Source organism: Mesoplodon bidens (assembly GCF_964165515.1).
Source record: "Mesoplodon bidens genome assembly, chromosome: 7".
NCBI lineage: Eukaryota > Metazoa > Chordata > Mammalia > Artiodactyla > Ziphiidae > Mesoplodon > Mesoplodon bidens.
The window spans coordinates 42,476,703-42,494,397 of NC_138164.1; the positions used below are offsets into that span (position 1 = coordinate 42,476,703).

The 17,695-nt window shown below is 47.8% G+C and overlaps 2 protein-coding genes and 1 pseudogene across 3 annotated transcripts in view; 1 reads left to right on the top strand and 2 right to left on the bottom strand.

Moving 5' to 3' along the window:
* Positions 1-17,695, top strand: part of LOC308620770 (centrosomal protein of 78 kDa-like) — a 1,829,729-nt pseudogene that overhangs the window by 1,184,826 nt on the left and 627,208 nt on the right. The gene's annotated exons all lie outside the window — the stretch shown is intronic.
* Positions 1-17,695, bottom strand: part of LOC308621085 (forkhead-associated domain-containing protein 1-like) — a gene marked incomplete at its 5' end in the record, with an annotated part of 212,550 nt that overhangs the window by 15,160 nt on the left and 179,695 nt on the right. The gene's annotated exons all lie outside the window — the stretch shown is intronic.
* The window catches only part of LOC308620099 (forkhead-associated domain-containing protein 1-like), a gene marked incomplete at its 3' end in the record, with an annotated part of 94,750 nt that overhangs the window by 8,991 nt on the left and 68,064 nt on the right, over positions 1-17,695 (bottom strand). The window contains exons 10-13 of the mRNA XM_081239428.1: positions 13,880-13,987; positions 11,048-11,131; positions 9,865-10,017; positions 8,820-9,015 (exon numbers count right to left, since the gene is read on the bottom strand). Of these exons, the coding sequence (XP_081095554.1) occupies positions 8,820-9,015; positions 9,865-10,017; positions 11,048-11,131; positions 13,880-13,987 (541 nt within the window). The remainder of the gene's footprint in view (positions 1-8,819; positions 9,016-9,864; positions 10,018-11,047; positions 11,132-13,879; positions 13,988-17,695) is intronic.

The following is a 17,695-nucleotide window of genomic DNA, read 5'->3' on the forward strand; positions in this document are numbered from 1 at the left end:
CAGAGAGACTAGAGGCTGGAGAGTGAAGGGCTGGGCTGGCTGATGTGAAGGGTGCGTGAGGAGAGGGGCGCTGGGCGGATCCCGAGATGGCAGAGATGGGTGATGCGGACTTGGGCTGTTGGAAAGAGGGATTTTCTTCTTTGGGAGAAGAAGCAATTCTTGATTATAGTTCTGGATACAAAAGTTACACATGCCTGTTACACAAATCCAAACAGGGCAGAAACCCATAAAGTGGAAAGTGTCCCCCCGCTGTATCCTCAGTGGCCGGCACACAGTAGGGCTGCAATAAATAGTTGTTGAACGACTGAGTGAAAGTCATGGCTCATGCAGTCTCATCATGCTGGGATAATACTCTCAACACTTTTATGTCTTTTCCTCCAGATTTCTCCTGTGGTCGGATATTGGCATTTGAAAAAAAAAAAAAGAAAATAAAGGGGAGAACACTGTGCATATTGTATTACAACTTTCTTTTTTTTCACATAAAAATACTGCGTATCTTGGATATCTGAGAAAGAGCGATTTTCTATGTATGCAGGGAATCCTTTTATTTGCAACAAAATCTTGCAGACATAGACACAATCAACTGAGCTTGCAAAGATCAATGTAAAAAGTCCTTTCTTTCCCTTATCAAAAGAAGCTGAGAAACCAGGCAGGAGGAGAGGGGAGCTGACTTTTAAGGTCCTCCTTACATGTTTCCTGTCTTCCAGTGGGACCACACAGTAATCCTTCACCAATCAGTTTTTTTTTTTTTAGGTCACAGCTTTTTAATTTTTTAATTGAGATATAGTCAATGTAAAATATTGTATGTTTCAGGTGTACAACATAGTGATTCACAATTTTTAGAGGTTATATTCCATTTATAGTTATTATAAAATATTGGCTATGGGCTTCCCTGGTGGCGCAGTGGTTGAGAGTCTGCCTGCTAATGCAGGGGACATGGGTTCGGGCCCTGGTCTGGGAGGATCCCAAATGCCGCGGAGCGACTAGGCCTGTGAGCCACAACTACTGAGCCTGCGCGTCTGGAGCCTGTGCTCCACAACGAGAGAGGCCGCGATAGTGAGAGGCCAGCGCACCACAATGAGGAGTGGCCCCCGCTTGCCACAAATAGAGAAAGCCCTCGCACAGAAACGAAGACCCAAGACAGCCAAAAAAAAAAATAAATAAACAAATGTGGGGTTTAAAAAAAAAGAAAAAAAATTAGGAAAAAGTGAAATTAAAAAAAATATATTGGCTATATTCCCTGTGCTGTAAAATATATCATTGTAGCTTATTTATTTTATACATAGTAGTTTGTACCTCTTTTTTTAAAATTGGAGTATAGCTGCTTTACGATGTTGTGTTAGTTTCAACTGTACAGCAATGTGAATCAGCTCTATGTATTCATATATCCCCTCTTTTTTGAATTTCCTTCCCATTCTGGTCACAAAAGGATGGAACGCTTCATGAATTTCCGTGTCATCCTTGCACAGGGGCCATGTTAATCTTCTCTGTATTGTTCCAATTTTAGTATATGTGCTGCTGAAGTGAGCACGGTAGTTTGTTCCTCTTATTTCCCTACCTCTAACTTGTCCCTCCCCCTTTCCCGCTCCCCACTGGTAACCACTAGTTTGTTTTCTATATCTGTGAGTCTATTTCTTTTTTTCTTATATTCAGTAGTTTTATTTTTTAGATTCCACATAAAAGTCATATCATACAGTATTTGTCTTTCTCTGTCTGACTTATTTCACTAAGCATAGTACCCTCCAAGTCCATCCATGTTGCTGCAAATGGCAAAATTGCATTCTTTTTTATGGCTGTGTAGTATTCCACTGCATATATAGATATAGATATAGATATAGATATTGATATATCACATCTATTTTTGGGGGGTGGCCACACCATGCAGCTTGTGGGATCTTAGTTCTCCAACCAGGGACTGAACCTGGGCCGTAGCAGTGAAAGCGTCAACTCCTATCCACTGGACCGCCAGGGAATTCCCTACTGCATCTTCTTTATCCACTCATCTGTTGATGGGCACTTAGGTTGCTTTTATGTCTTGGCTATCGTATATAATGCTGCTATGAACATTGGGGTGCATGTATCTTTTTGAATTAGTGGTTTTCATTTTAGGGGAATAAATACCCAGGAGTGGAATTGCTGGATCATATGATAGTTCTATTTTTAGTGTTTTGAGAAACCTTCAAACTGTTTTCCGTAGTGGCCACACCAATTTACATTTCCACCAACAGTGTACAAGGGTTCCCTTTTCTCCATATCCTCGCCAACAGTTGTTATTTGTGTTCTTTTTGGTGACGGCCATTCTGACAGGTGTTAGGTGATATCTTAACCAATCAGATCTTTAGTAGTGACCCCAATCTCCTGGGCTGCTCATGACATGATCCAACAATAGTTACTCAACCTGGATTTCCCTGAGGGATTTATTCCAGGATTTTACAGACCTAGCTCGTTACGTGTGTTTTATCCCTTAGGACAATATTTTAAAAGGCAGGTAGTATGGTGGTTCAGAGCAGGGGCTTTGAGGTCACAGGGACCTGGATGGAGTCCCAGCTTTACCACTCGGCAGCTAGGAAATGCAGCCCATTGTCAAGAGCTGAGGAAGAAGGCCTGGGAAGAGAACTGAGTGCTCACGGCTAAGAAAATCTGACTAGCTGTCAAATAGAGATGCGGCAGGGGTCACAGGTAAAGGCACCTCGGCGTGAGTAAATCAAGCTGCCCTGCCTGTGCGCATACCCATCTGCTTGCCATCCACATTTAGTTCACATTCAATCAACAAGTATTCAAGGCTGATGCGGATGGCAGCTACCATTTACTAAGGCTTATGTGTGACCCCATGATTTGGGTACCACGTCGTTTAATCCTCACAACTACCTGGTGAGATCTTAACCCCATTTTATAACCAAGTAAACAGAGGCACACAGAAGTCGAGACTTGCTCACACAATGAGTAAGCGCACACTTGAGAGTCACACCTTAGCAGCTGGTCTCCAAAGCCTGAACTCAGAATTATTCGCTCTAATGCAAATGGGGCTTTGCTGGGGCGAGGCCCGCGGTGCGCATCAGACACCCTTCACTCCAGGGAATGAAACTCTCAGGTTTGTCTCTGTTCAAGTTAACGACAGAACCTGTCCTCTAGGAACTGGGCATGTACCTGGTACCCCTCTGGATCTTCAGAGGGCATGTGGGGTCACAGAAAAAGCACAAGTGCTAGGGTCACAACGACCTCAGTTTGAGTCCTGACCCTACCATGTACCCGCTGTGTGACTTTGAGCAAGTTCCTTAATGTTATTGATACTCAGTTTCCTTACTTGCAAAATAAAGACGACAATAGTACCTGGCTCATTGGGCTGTTGGAAGATGAAAGTACACAGTACATGTAAAACAACTAACACAGTGACAAGTACCGAGGAGGAATTAAACAAACCATGGTTCCTACCCTCCTCTTAGGAACTGTGAACACACAAGGCTCTTAGGACTGCTTGTGTATGGTGATGAGTGACTGGGGGATCCCCTGCTGGCCTCAGTAATGGGAAGTACCTTGAATCACTTATCATGGTGGTCTAACACACAAAAAGTTTTTGAGCCAGCTTCTTCTTTTTTTTTTTTTTTTTTAGCGGTACGTGGGCCTCTCACTGTTGTGGCCTCTCCTGTTGCGGAGCACAGGCTCCGGACGCGCAGGCTCAGCAGCCATGGCTCACGGGCCCAGCCGCTCCGCGGCATGTGGGATCTTCCCGGACCGGGGCACGAACCCGTGTCCCCTGCATCAGCAGGCGGACTCTCAACCACTGCGCCACCAGGGAAGCCCCTGATGGCTTAATTTTGCAACCCATGTTTCTTTACGGTAATGTAAGACTAGATTTAGAGACAGAGGCTTCAGTGACTCCTGAAGCCTGGGGAGGGGACAGTGCACACATTGCTTGGCCCCGCTATTACTAGGATAGAGATCATGACCTTTCCTTGTTTTAGTTCTGATTTTGAAGAACAGCTAGAACTGTGGGCCACATCTCTCTTGGTTTCACGCACACTCAGACTCTGCCATGATTACAACAACAGTAATACAGTGGGTGGGGAGGGTCTGGGTTGCCGGGAGAAATGCAACGCCCCTCTTCTCTATGCTCTCTGTGAGGGGCAGGCACTTACAGAAAAGTTAATCTTGATTTTGCCTCTCTTTTTTTCCTTAAACCCCACATTTGTTTATTTATTTATTTTTTTGGCTGTCTTGGGTCTTCGTTTCTGTGAGAGGGCTTCATCTAGTTGCAGCAAGCAGGGGCCACTCTTCATCGCGGTGCGCGGGCCTCTCACTATCGCAGCGTCTCTTGTTGTGGAGCACAGGCTCCAGACGCGCAGGCTCAGTAGTTGTGGCTCACGGGCCTAGCTGCTCCGCGGCATGTGGGATCCTCCCAGACCAGGGCTCGAACCCGTGTCCCCTGCATTAGCAGGCAGACTCCCAACCACTGTGCCACCAGGGAAGCCTTGCCTTTCTTTTTAAACACATTTAAAAGAAATTCGCACCACCTTCTGGATTACCTTAGACATATCCTGGCTGGGGTTGTTTAATCACCGGAGTTGAAAATCACTCCTCTATTCTCATTCATTATTGCAAGAATGTCAAGTTTGTGCAGCCTCCCTGGAGAGCACTTTGGCAAGAAGGATCAACGATAAATGTTGGAGTTTCCCAGGTGTGGCCCTGGGCTCTCCCTTCTCATTCAATACTTTCTTCCTAGTGATACCATTCACACGTATGGCTTTAATCACCATCCATCCATCCACCCGTCCATCCATCCCATCTGACTAAGCACCCGCTATGTGGCACATGTTCTTCTGGGTTCCGGGGCCACATCACTGATATGGTTGGATAACCAGGGTGACAGCTGCGTCCTTGGCACCTCACTTTGGATGTCTACAGGCACCTCACACTCATCTTCCCTCTCAAACCCGGTCCTCCTGTGGCATTCCTTACTCTGGATTTTAGTGAAGGAACCACATCTGTACTTTTAACACAAGCCAGAAACCTGGAGATCTGTAGCCCCCTTTCTCTCCATCACTTCCCTTCTAGCCATATCTAACTCCATCACTGAGGCCTGTTGATTCATCTCTTAAATGCCCCTGGAATCTTCTCTCTTGCTCCGTCCCCTCCATTGCCACAGTGAGGGCCACCATCGTGTCTTGTGACAGCCTCCTAACTGCTCTCCCGGGGTTCTGTGCTGGCCACCTTCCTGTACATTTTCCACTCGTGGCCAAGATGACTGTCTCCAAATGCAAGCCTGTTCCATCAGTTTCTTCCTTAAAATCTTTCGTGGGCTTCTCTCTGCTCTCAGGTTAAAGCAGAGCTTCTTACCAGGGCTCTGCAAGCCCCTGGCCACACCATGATACAGCCCCTGTGGACCTCCTTCACCAGTCCCTGCCCTCCGCCTCCATTTCTTTAAGCCCCTTGAGTTCTCCATGCTTCCTTCGATCCCACCACGCTGCTCCCTCCACCCAGAATGCCCTCCCCTCCCCTCTTTGGCAAATAACTCCTATGCACCCTGCAGTTGCCCTGCCGTCCCTGACCAGGTCAGAGCCCTGCACTTCTTCAAAGCAACTGTCATGATTAAAGTTTTACATGTGAGTGATTTTTCAGTTAAGGCCCCACCCTATTCCTCCCTGAGACCCTAAGATCTACAAGCGCAGGGAGAGTGCCTGTTAGTTCCCCAATATTTTATAATGAAAGATTTCAAATGTACAGCGAACAGGGAGGAATTTTACAGCCAACATCCATAAACCCCATAACCTGGATTCTACCTGTTTCTGACCCCATTATATTTCCATCCTGCACTGTGCCTGGTATCTAGGAGGCCTGCGATAAATCTTTGTTGAATGAAAGTGGTTCATATCCTTCCACATCTAGGATGATAAAGATAAGATGAACAGGTATGTGTGAATAATATTTATGTCAGACTCATCTATTAAGTGTGAAAAACTGGAAGCAACTTAAATGCCCATGATAGAGGACTGGCTAAATAAATTACGGTATATCCTTCAGAATGGGGTTCCTTGCCATCAGTGACAGCGATGATGTAGATCTGTGTGTATTGACATTGAAGGATGCTCCAGATGTACTGTTAGGAATGAAACTAAAGGAAATTGGGTATAATATGACATTATTCTTTTGTAAAGTTAAAAAATCAATACACGTGGATAGGTAGTGCCTATTTTATGCCAGGTACTATTCTGAATACTTTACATATATCAATGCATTTTAATCCTCACAAAAATCCTACGGGGTGAGTATTCCCTATTATCCCCATTTTACAGGTAAAGAAACAGGCACAGAGAGGGGAAGTAACTTGCCTAGAATCACACAGCTCTTTCCATGGGAAAATGCCCTGGAAGTTCCACACAAAATATGATAGTAGTGACGATACCAAACGCTAGCGAGGATGTGAAGCAACAGGAACTCTCATTCATTGTTGGCGGGAACGCAAAACAGCCACTTTGGAAAAGAGTTTTGTGGTTTTCTTAAAAACTAAACGTACTCTACGGACTTCCCTGGTGGCGTAGTGGTTAAGAATCCGCCTACCAATGCAAGGGACACAGGTTCAAGCCCTGGTCTGGGAAGATCCCGCATGCCGCAGAGCAACTAAGCCTGTGTGACACAACTATTGAGCCTGTGCTCTAGAGCCTGTGAGCCCCAACTACTGAGCCTGCGTGCCAAACTACTGAAGCCTGCGCACCTAGAGACCATGCAACGCAACAAGAGAAGCCACTGCAATGAGAAGCCCGTGCACCACAAGGAAGAGTAGCCCCCGCTTGCGGCAACTAGAGAAAGCCCGTGCGCAGCAATGAAGACCCAACGCAGCCAAAAATAAATAAAATAAAATAAATTAAAATTAAAAAAAACACCTAAATGTACTCTAACCACACGATTCAGCAACCGCGCCCTTGGTATTTACTCAAAGGAGTTGAAAACATGTCCACACAAAACTCTGCACGTGGACGTTTATGGCAGCTTTATTCATAACTGCCAAAACTTGGAAGCCACCAGGATGTCCTTCAGTAGGTGAATGGATAATGGAATATTATTGGGCACTTAAAAAGAAAAAAAGAGCTATCAAGCCATGCAGAGACTTGGAGGAAACGGAAATGCATATTACTAAATAAAAGAAACTAATCTGAAAAGTTGTATGATTCCAACTACATGATATCCTGGAAAAGGCAAAAACTAGGGCGATGGTAAAAAGATCTGTGGTTGCCAGGGGCTGCGCGGGGGCTGGGAGGGAGCACAGAGGATTTTCAGGGCAGTGAAACTATTCTTTTTTTTTGGGGGGGGGATAGGTTCTTTTATTTGAAATAAAAATGTCCAGTTTTGAAAAGAAAAGAAGGTTTCTTAAAAACATAAGTCCTCAAACCACAGGTTTCCCCATGACGAGTTGAATTCCTGAACACTGCAGAGGGATTACTGGAGATGTTGATTACTTAAGGCACTAATAGGAGGGCACTGAAGAACAGCAGGGCCAGGGTTCAATCAGACAAATGTGCGCTGCCCTCGAGGAATTGCATAGGCTGGCTTTGAAGTTGGCTTCTCCTTTGCTTCTTTTTATTTTGTTAAACTTGTAGCTTTACTTTCCTCAATTTCTAGAATATCAGTTTCTAGATATTTGGGTTTATGGGTTATCATCATTTTGCTTTATTACCACGTCCCTGATCTGTAACTTCACCCACCCCACTTCCCCTCTATGGACTGCACAGGTGGCTTTTAATGAATTCTCTGTACTTTCTGTTACTGTGTAGTTACAGAGTGACCTGAGAAGTGAAACTCATAAATCGAGTTGACCTAATACCAGGGCTTTGTGCACAGAATCCACCAATCTGCTCAGAGATGGCCTGATCTGAACCACATCCCCCACCATGCTCCCTGGCTTCTGCTTAGGGCAGTAGATTTGGGATCAAAGGCACCTTCAGGACTGGACCATCTTCCCGGTGGAGCATCGTGATTTACAGGGCCTCTGGGTCCTCCCCGGGGTGGGCCTCATTATTGGTGGACCTGCTGGTCTCAGGACTTAATGAAGCTCAGGTTGTTGATGTCTCATCGCAGAAAGAATTCAGTGAGAGACAAAGTGATAGGTAAGACGTGGACTTATTTAGAGAGAAACACACTCCACAGACAGAGCGTGGGCCATCTCAGAAGGCGAGAAAGGCCAGGGCAGTGAAACGATTCTGTATGATATTATAATGGTGGATACATGTCATCACACATTTGTCCAAGCCCAAACCCATAGGATGTACAACACCAAGAGTGACCCCTACACAGCACTGTAAATCAACTACACTCCAATAAAATTAAAATGAAAAAGAGTGAACCCTAATATAAACCATGGACTTGGGGTGATTAGGATGGGTCAATGTAGGTTCATCAGTCCTGACAACTGTACCTCTCTGGTGCTGATGCTGATACATGGGGGAGGCTGTGTATGAGTGGGGACAGGGGGTACCTGGGAAATCTCTGTATCATCCTCTCAATTTTGCCATGAACATAAAGCTGCTCTGAAAACCGTCTCTGCTCTCTCTATGTATATATAGGGTTACTTCTGAGAGAGAAGATTGAGCATAATTTCGATTTTTCCTGTTGACTCTGTCACGCCTCCTTTTTCTCCAGTAATCACGTCGCACTTGTGTACTTGTTTCCAGGAACACTGCTTCTCAAGTGGTGAAGCAAAGTGAAGTCTGGAGAAGGGAACACTTGGCCACATACCTAAGAAGCCTCCCTCAACAGATGTCCCATCGTGATCAGATTCAACGCAATAGTTCAGTCATGTAACTATGTGAGAAAAGAGTTTCAATCACCTTTGTCGGAGCTGCAGAACTGGATCCCCACCTCGTGGAGGAGATGCTCCGTTTCCTCCAGCCAGGACAGTGACAGGCGCAAGATGTCCAGCGCCACCTTCTGGAGCCCTGAGACAGGTGGGCTGACCTGCAGGTGCTGCAGGAGGTCGACCTCCTTCTTCAGGTCATTGCTACAGCAAGACATTGTCATGCATGCCTGGAAAGAGATGAGGTCGTGAGGAGCCCGGGCACCATCGCCAGAAATACCACCTGATGGCTGTGACCCGCACAGAGCAGTGTTCTTGACGGGCCCGTGAAGCAGGCAGGGCCGTATGTTGGCCGCCCTGTGACGGCCCAGTTCTACTTCCCTTTTTTGGGGGGCGGAAGGAAGGAGGCAGCTTTTATTTCACGTGCACTCTAATTGGGACTCTGGATGGTCAAAGAGACCCTTTGTTTAGGTATAGGCAATTCCAAAGCCAAATTGCCAAGGACGATTTGGCTGAAAGGGGAAGCAAATTTGGTTACAGAATTCCTGCTGAGATCAACACACAAGCTGGTCATAAAGTGCGGTTTCCTGATTTGAAAGAGTGCTGACAAGCCAACATTTGCCCAGACTCCCCAGATAGCAGCTGCATATTTCCAGAGAAAGCAGAAGCAGCTGCCTGATGTGATAAGCTGGATCCCTGCATGGGAGCCATGAAGTGGGGGCTCTGCCAGACCCTCTGGTCCAATAAGGGTAAGAGCAGCCTTCCACTGCTGGGACAGAAAAGAAAACTGCAAATAAAGAGCAGAATGTTTCTTTGGTTTCTCTGGAAATAACACGGGGCTGTTTTTTTTTCCCCCGGGGTCTGGGGCCTCCCAAAGGCAGTACTTGGAGTGTGTCGGGCAGCTTCTCCTTGGCCACACCAAGTTCACCTGGGAGGCATTTCTGGAGGTCCTTTGTTTTCTGATCTCAGATTTCTCCAACAAGAGAAAAGGTGGACTAAAAGCAGAGCTGGACAATTTCCTGAACAAGGAGCACAAAAATGAGACACAGGGGACATTTGAGGAATGGAGAAGGGGGCACCTGGCAACGGTCTAAGGATGTCTTCAGCTTCTTGATGTTCTGGGTGATTTCCTCCTCTTTGCAGCTGCTGAGCTGGGTCTCCTTCTGCAGGGTCTGCTTTTTCTGCCAAACGTTGATATTGTCCTCTGTGACCCTGCTGCTCTTCTCTAGTAACTGGTGAGAAAAAGAAAAAAAAAAAGATTTAAAATGCAGGGTGGGGCTTCCCTGGTGGCGCGGTGGTTGGGAGTCTGCCTGCCGATGCAGGGGATGCGGGTTCAAGCCCTGGTCGGGGAAGATCCCACATGCCGCGGAGCAACTGGGCCTGTGAGCCACAACTACTGAGCCTGCGCGTCTGGAGCCTGTGCTCCGCAACAAGAGAGGCCGCGATAGTGAGGCCCGCGCACCGCGATGAAGGGTGGCCCCTGCTCGCCGCAACTGGAGAAAGCCCTCGCACAGAAACGAAGACCCAACCCAGCAAAAATAAATAAATTAATTAATTAAAATGCAGGGTGGCTCTGCGGGGAGGGGACCTGGAGGGCTTCAGCTTAAGCTCAGAGGAGGGAGGTCCTGGCGTGTTTTGGGGATGGCTCTGGAGGGTGGATATTGGCTCTGTCACCGGGGCATGTTTCCCAGGATCAGAGATGGTTTTTTAAGAGCCAAAGGCCTGTCATGTGGCCACAAGTGTGTTCTAGATTCTTCTGCATTCTGGGAGGGATTCATCACGCTGAGCCTGATGCTGTGGGCTCCTAAAAAGGAGGTCGTCCGAGAGAAGCCCGTGGTGTGATCTTGTGACCCGCGCGCTGACACCCAGGATTGGAGAGGATAAACGGAAGGATAATAAGGCATCGTTACAGCCAGAGGCCCACCCTCACTGCCATCTGCCACTTCAGGAGGAACGAGCGAGCGAGGACGCACCGTCCATGCTGAGGCCGCCCCTTTCCTCGCGGGGCTAACGGAGGTTCACCGTGCGGGTCTGCCGACCAGACACAGTCCTGGGTGGTTTAATTTGATTTTCACAGAAACACTGCAAGGGAGTTTAACTGGCTTTTACTTTAAAAGCCAGGAAATCCCAGAAAATCAAAACAAATTTCATGGTGTAGCAACAGTGTGAAAAATATGTGCCACCAACAAAAAACAGGAACATATGCTCCCAGTGTCTGGAGCCCCGGGTCCCTGAAGGAGAAAGTGGGGAAGAGAGACGAGCCGTCTGATTGGAGACAGGTTTGTCCTGGAATGGTTTCACGCGTCCGCAAGTGGCCTTGAGGACCTGACCTCTGAAAAGCTCCAGCTGCAGCACAAAGAAAGGGAAGGGGATGAGGTGAGTGGCGCAGCTGCAGCTGCAAGGCTAGGGGAGGCACCTCCATCGCTGGGTCTGGGAGAAATCGGTGAGAAGGCTCTGCACGCCTTTAGTGGTCATTATGGGTAATTAACACCTTCACCTCTCACCGGAAGGGGCAGTGCCCACACAAGAGAGGGGGACAGCAGGTTTTAATGACTTTTCAGGTGTGCCCGCTTAACCTAGCCGACGCACACGGTCAGCACACACACGTCTCGGGCTCTCGGAAGAGCCACTTGCTGCCAATTATCCAGTGGGAAGTCCAGGGCCAGGAGTGCTCTTCCGTAATTGCTACGTTGGCACCAGGATGTGAGATAAATATTGAGGCTGCCAGCCCGGGTAACTCGTGTCATCAGCAAGGGCTCCTGGGGAGAGAAGGTGGAGCTGCCTGCTGCCGTTTTGTGCCTTAGACCTTGTGTCCTGAAGACGACGTCTCCTGTATTCCTCTCCAGGTCCCCGGAGCCTGGTGCAGTGCCTGGCACACAGCAGGCACTCAATAAACGTTCATCGAATGCTTAGAACAGAAACACCTGTCAAGTCAGATGTTCAAAGTCCTCTCCTTCAGTTCAGCCAGTTTTTACTGAGTGCCTCCCTGATGCTGGTGTCTTCATATTATGGATGATGAAACAATGCAGTTAAATTAAATCAGGGCTTCTAGAATGACGAGTTCAAGATGCCCCAGGCTCATGAGACTTGAACGGCAAAGAAGCCCAAGATTCTCTGGAAATTTCCCAACGTGATGGCCCTTGGCCTGGGTTTTTGGCTCACTGGCAAAATGTGGTCATGAAAGGCTCTAAAACAGAGCCCTGAAGGACCACAAGGGCCACGGAATCAATGAGAACGTCAACAGGTCCTAAGACACAGGAGTCTGCTGCACACCAGGGAGCTCTGGGAAGCCAAGTAGAGGAATTGTGACTCTCCTAAGGACACCTCTGCAGTCATCCTGCCAGAAGCCAGCCGGGTGATTGGAGGGACTCTGGGTCGTCTGCTGGTTTCATGGCCAAGGGAGGGTCCTAGCTCGCCTGAGGAAGAGGTTATGTAGAGAGGGCCCTGTGGGCAATGGCCCGCATTATCACCAGAGGCGCCCTACAGGACTGCTTGGTGGGGGGTGGGGGTGGGGAGGGACAGGTCCTGCTGGACGATGGGCTGAGTCCTGTGGTCACTGGCCTGGGGAAGGGCAGGACTTTAGGCCGGGAGTGGGCTGTGGAGACAAGGGGGTGAAGCAGGAAGGCCCAGGCAGCGCAGAGAAGCCTTGTTCGTCCTTTCTCTCTCGAGTCTAGACCTGGAGGAATCTCAGTGTCTTTGAGGGTCTTCCTGGATGACCCCTGACCAGAGCCATGACCAGGCGCTCGGCAAGTGGCGCAGATCATGCCCTCAAGGCGGGTGTGCGCCGTGAGTGCAGAGTGCCAGCAAGGTGAGGGGTAGCCCAGGTGCACGGAGGGAAGCCCAGGCTGGCGGGCTCTCTGCCTTGCTAAGGGGTCGGCACCCTGCAGGAGAAAGGACACCGGGGGTGATGGTGTGGAAGTTGGTTGAAGAGGCTTTAAAACCTACCTGAGGGTCAGCATCGTCCTTTAACTTGTGGGTGCCTCTGAAGTTTAGCGCGTGGGACAAATTCCGGTCACACTGATGGTTCAGGCTTGGATGCTACCAAACGCAAGGGCTTTGGGAACTGGGCTGGGTGGGACGGAGGGCTCCTTTGAGGATTGTGGTTCTTAACCTTTTTTGGTGGTTTACAGATCCTTCTGAGCATCCAATGAGTGACGAGGTGGACTCACTCTCCCAGAAAAAGAAAAGCACAAACACATACATGCAAAACGTTCTTGGTCCCCCTGGAGCCGTGGCTGCCAGGAGAGGATGCCTCGTGGAGGGGGTCCAAGATGGGCTGCCCTCGGTGGGCTGTGTTCTGGAGGGCCAGTGCCCCGTCTTGGGTTCTCCTTTGCTCTCCCTTAGCCTTTGGTGAAGGCTCGTTTGCATGTTCTGGCCCTCATGTCTGTGCCACGTGTCAGAGGAAGGGCCACTGGGCCATCGTGGGTCAGAGTCCTGGGAAATGGCCCTCTCCCCACCCTGCCCACCTCCACCTGGCATAAGCTGTGGTATTCTGGGTTTTACTTTATTAAGAAAAGTGGCAGGACTTCCCTGGCGCTCCAGTGGTTAAGATTCCACGCAGCCACTGCAGGGGGCACGGGTTCCATCCCTGGTTGGGGAACTAAAATCCTGCAGGCCACGCGGTTCAGCCAAACAAAACAAACAAACGAACAAACCAACAAACAGAAATGTGGCATTTCCCTGGGGACACTGACTGTAGCATCTGTTTGGGGTCCCAGAGGAAGAAAGATCGCTGTAAATGTCAGGACAAAAAATGTGAAGGAGAAAGTGCTAGAAACACCACCGGGGTCAAGAGCTCAAACCCTTCCCAAGAGGGAACCGCACAGCTGGTTCCCTGGGGTGGGCCTTGAGCTGGGACTGGCTGCTTGGTCAGGGTCTCAGGCAGCAGCAAACACTGGAGTGGGCAGCTTCCCAGAAGGAAAAGCCTCTTTAGTGAAATCCACGGGGACGCCGAAGCCGCACAAAGCCCTGCCCCTGAGATAAGCGGGTGAACTAAGCCAGGCCGTCTTCCTCCTCATTCATCCCTGCCGGCCGCTTGGGTGCGGGATTCCGTGGAGAGCACGGGCCCGTGAAGGGGCTCTGCAGCACGCCTACCTGACCTACTGCCCTTTCCAAATTGGCTTTAATGAGGTTTTCTCTGTTCCTCATTTCTTGCAGCTGAAGCAATTTCCTTCTGGAATCCTGCCGAAGCTTCTCTTCCACCTGAAAGGATGATGAAAGCGTGGGCTTGCTGCTAATGTGATCATCATGCCCTCTGGGGAAACTCTTCTGGGGGGGCTGCTAATGGCAGTGGGGGAGTCCCTGAGGGGTAGGGACAGCTGCAGCCCAGCAGCAGGGGTCACAGGCATGCACAGGGTGGAGGCAAACTCACAGGGAGTTGCCCCCTACGGGAAAGGGCCGAGCTCTGCACCCGGGGCTCAACTATGTTCTACCGCACACTCCCATCCCAGCTCGGTCCCAAACAAGCCGTACGACACTCGGAAAGTTATTTCACTGCTCCGTGACTCAGTGTCCTCATCTGTCAAATGGGGATGATGATACTAGTATCACTGCATAGAGTTATTGTGGGGATTCAATGTTTGGAATAGTGCTTAAGGGCTCTGTGAGTGTGTTAAGTACTGTTGTAACCTAGGAAAGGTGGACAGGAATGTCCGCCGTACAGTCTCGTTCTAATAACTCGTGATGGGTACTTGGAAATGTTATGATTGGGTTTATTATCATAACTGTTTGTCGTTACCACTTTGAGCACACTCACTGGTGGTAACCTCTCTGGAGGCTTGCTAAAGCAATGTCTATTAAGAACTGCAGCCTGCCAAGGAAGGTATTTAAAGTGGAGAAGCTTGCCTACTTTTCCCCCCTTGCTTGGGTAACAGTCAACGCACGGTAAGCTTGGGCGTGCTCCACGCTACCCTTGGCTGGCCAGTGTAGGCCTCGCAGCTGCTCAATTCTTGGATGCACCTGCTGAGCCCTGGGCCCTGGCACTAACAGGAAATGAGGCAAACTCTCATAAATAAATGGAAAGTTTTTGTGCTGAAACAAATTCACAGGCTGTGTTTTCAGGGATCTGAAGAGGGGGATCACAGGGATGTAATAAAAGACCCAGAAAAGCCCTTAAGAGCTTTCTTCTGAGTAGTGTGGTCCAGTGGAAGAGCCTCTACCCAGCTCCGTTACCTTGGAAAAGTTATCTAAGCTCTCTGGGCCTTAGTTTTCTCCCAGGTCTAAACATGCTCTGACTTCTATGTCAGCAGCCTTTTTCATGTGCTGCAAAAGCCAAGTCCAGCCTTGGACTCTGCCCTTATCTGTGTTCTGCATGAACAGCCCCCGTTCCCGTCCCCAAGCCTCAGAGTCACCTTCAGCGGCCGCCCTGCTCCCTCCCTCACACTTGGTGGTCTCACGCCTGTCCTCCAGTCCCTCTAACATGCAAGCTGGACTGTGACAACTGGCCTCCTCGCCTCGAGTTTAGATTCTTCCAGTGCAATCTTAACGGTACTCTGAGAGTTACCCAGCTGTAAGGCAGCTCTGTCCAACAGAAATTTCTCCAGCGGTACAGGTACTCTGAGCGAGGCTGTGTTGTCTAATACGGCAGCCACCAGCCACATCTGGGGATCGAGCACTCGAAATGGGGCTGGTGTGACGGAGGAACTGAACTAAAAATTTTAGTTAATTTTCATTAATTTCAGTGTAAACAGTAGCATGTGGCTGTTTGCTACGCCAGCGTCACTGAAGTCAGACGAACCTGGAGTCAGACAAAACCGACTGTGCCATTGGGCTAGTTACTTTACTAGTAACTAGTAGCCTTGACTTTCTCATCTGTAAAATGGAGAGGATGATTTCTAGATCACAGCGCTGTTGTGAAGATGAAGAGATGAAATGTTCAAGGGAACGCCTAGTACGTGAGAAATTGTAACGATCATTTTCACCCTGATTACTGTCCACAAATGTCATTGCATCAGTCACTTGTTCAGAAGCCTTAGGAGCTCCCCACTGCCTGTGTGGTACAGAGCCCAAGTGCCTGAACTAAGGCAAAACACCAAGCTAGGGATTCAAGAAGACCCTACGAACTCTGAACGAGGTAAATAAAACTGAATCCACACCTAGATAAACCATAATAAAACTGCTGGAAATCAAGGGAAAAGACAATCTTAAAAGCAACTGGAGAAAAAGACAGATTATGCAAAGGTACAACAGTTAGGCTTACAGATGACTTCTAAATAGAAATAATAGGAGCCACAAGACAATAGTGACATATCTAATGCTGTATCTAATGTGCTGAAAGAAAAGAATTGCCATTGTAGAATTCAATACGCAGTCAAATGTGTTTTAAGAATGGAGGTTAAATATACATCTCCAGACAGACAAACAGGCACATTTGAGAATTTGTCATCAGCAGAGCCACCATGAGGGAAAACATTAAAGGGTATTCTTCAGACACAAGAAAAATGAACCCAGGTGGGTGATCAGAGATGCAGAAAAGACAAGCAACAGTAAGGGTAATGTGTGGATATGATACTGACTATAGCAAAACACTACTAATGTCTTGGGGGTATTAACTATCAAGAGGAGTTTAGAAAATGACAGCAATGGCTTATAAATCTGGAGGGGGTAAGTGAGGTTAAGGTGTTTGAAACTCATTGCACTGTCAAGGAGAAGGGCATAATTATCAACTACTATTGCCTCTTGGTAAGTTAAGAATGCAGGGCTTCCCTGGTGGCGCAGTGGTTGAGAGTCCGCCTGCCGATGCAGGGGACATGGGTTCGTGTTCCGGTCTGGGAGGATCCCACATGCCACGGAACGGCTGGGCCCGTGGGCCATGGCCACTGAGCCTGTGCGTCCGGAGCCTGTGCTCCACAACGGGAGAGGCCACAACAGTGAGAGGCCCACGTACCGCAAAAAAAAAAAAAAAAAAAAAAAGAATGCATATTGTAGTCTTCAGGATGACTACTAAGAGAATAGTAGAAGAGTGAAAAACTTAATTAATGTGTGATTTTGGTGAGTCAAGGATGAATGCTATTGTCTTACTATTACTAAAAGAATAGTAAAAAAGTGAAATATTTCCAAGCTAATAGAGGGGGAAAGTGGAATAAGAGAAAACCATCCACTCAGAAGGAGGCAAGAAAGGAGAGAAAAAGGAACATAGCACAGATGGTACAACTGGTATTGAGCAAGAAGGTAGATTTAAACCCCAGTACACGAGTAATTACATAATATAAATGGACTAAAAGTCAAAGATTGTCAAACTGGATTTTGTAAAAATGATACGCTATTTGAAGGCATATGTCTAAACCTTAAGACAAAAATTGACAGAGAACATATGAAAAAGATATGGTATGAAAACTCTAACCAACAGAAAGCCAGTGAGGAAGCTAAATGACAAAGGAGACGTTAAGGGAGAAACACTACTAGAGATGAAAAGGGACATTTCATGATGATCTAAAGTTTTGCTCTACAGGAAGTGTTAGGATTCTAAATTTATATGCACCTAGTAACACAGCCTCAAAACATATAAAGCAAACATCGTTCATATTAAAAGAAGAAACACACAAATTACAAACATGTTGAGATTTTTAAAAACATTCTCAATGATGGAACAAAAAGACAAAAAAAAATCAATATGAGAATTTAAGTTGGAAAAACATCATTGGCAAACTTGATTTAATGGATCAATTCTTTCTTAGATAATTTCACAATTAAGATTTGAAGGCAGTCTAGGGTAGTGGTTACTCACAGGAGCTTTGGAGTCAGGCAGACCTGGATTCAAGTTCTGCCACAACTACTTTATGCAAGTGAACTTGGATAACTTCCTTCACCTCTGTGTCAGGTTTCCCGACTGTAAAGTGGGGTTAATACCAGTATAGACTGCATGGGGTCATTGTGAGGATGAACAGAGATGATGCAGGTGGAGTGCTGGCC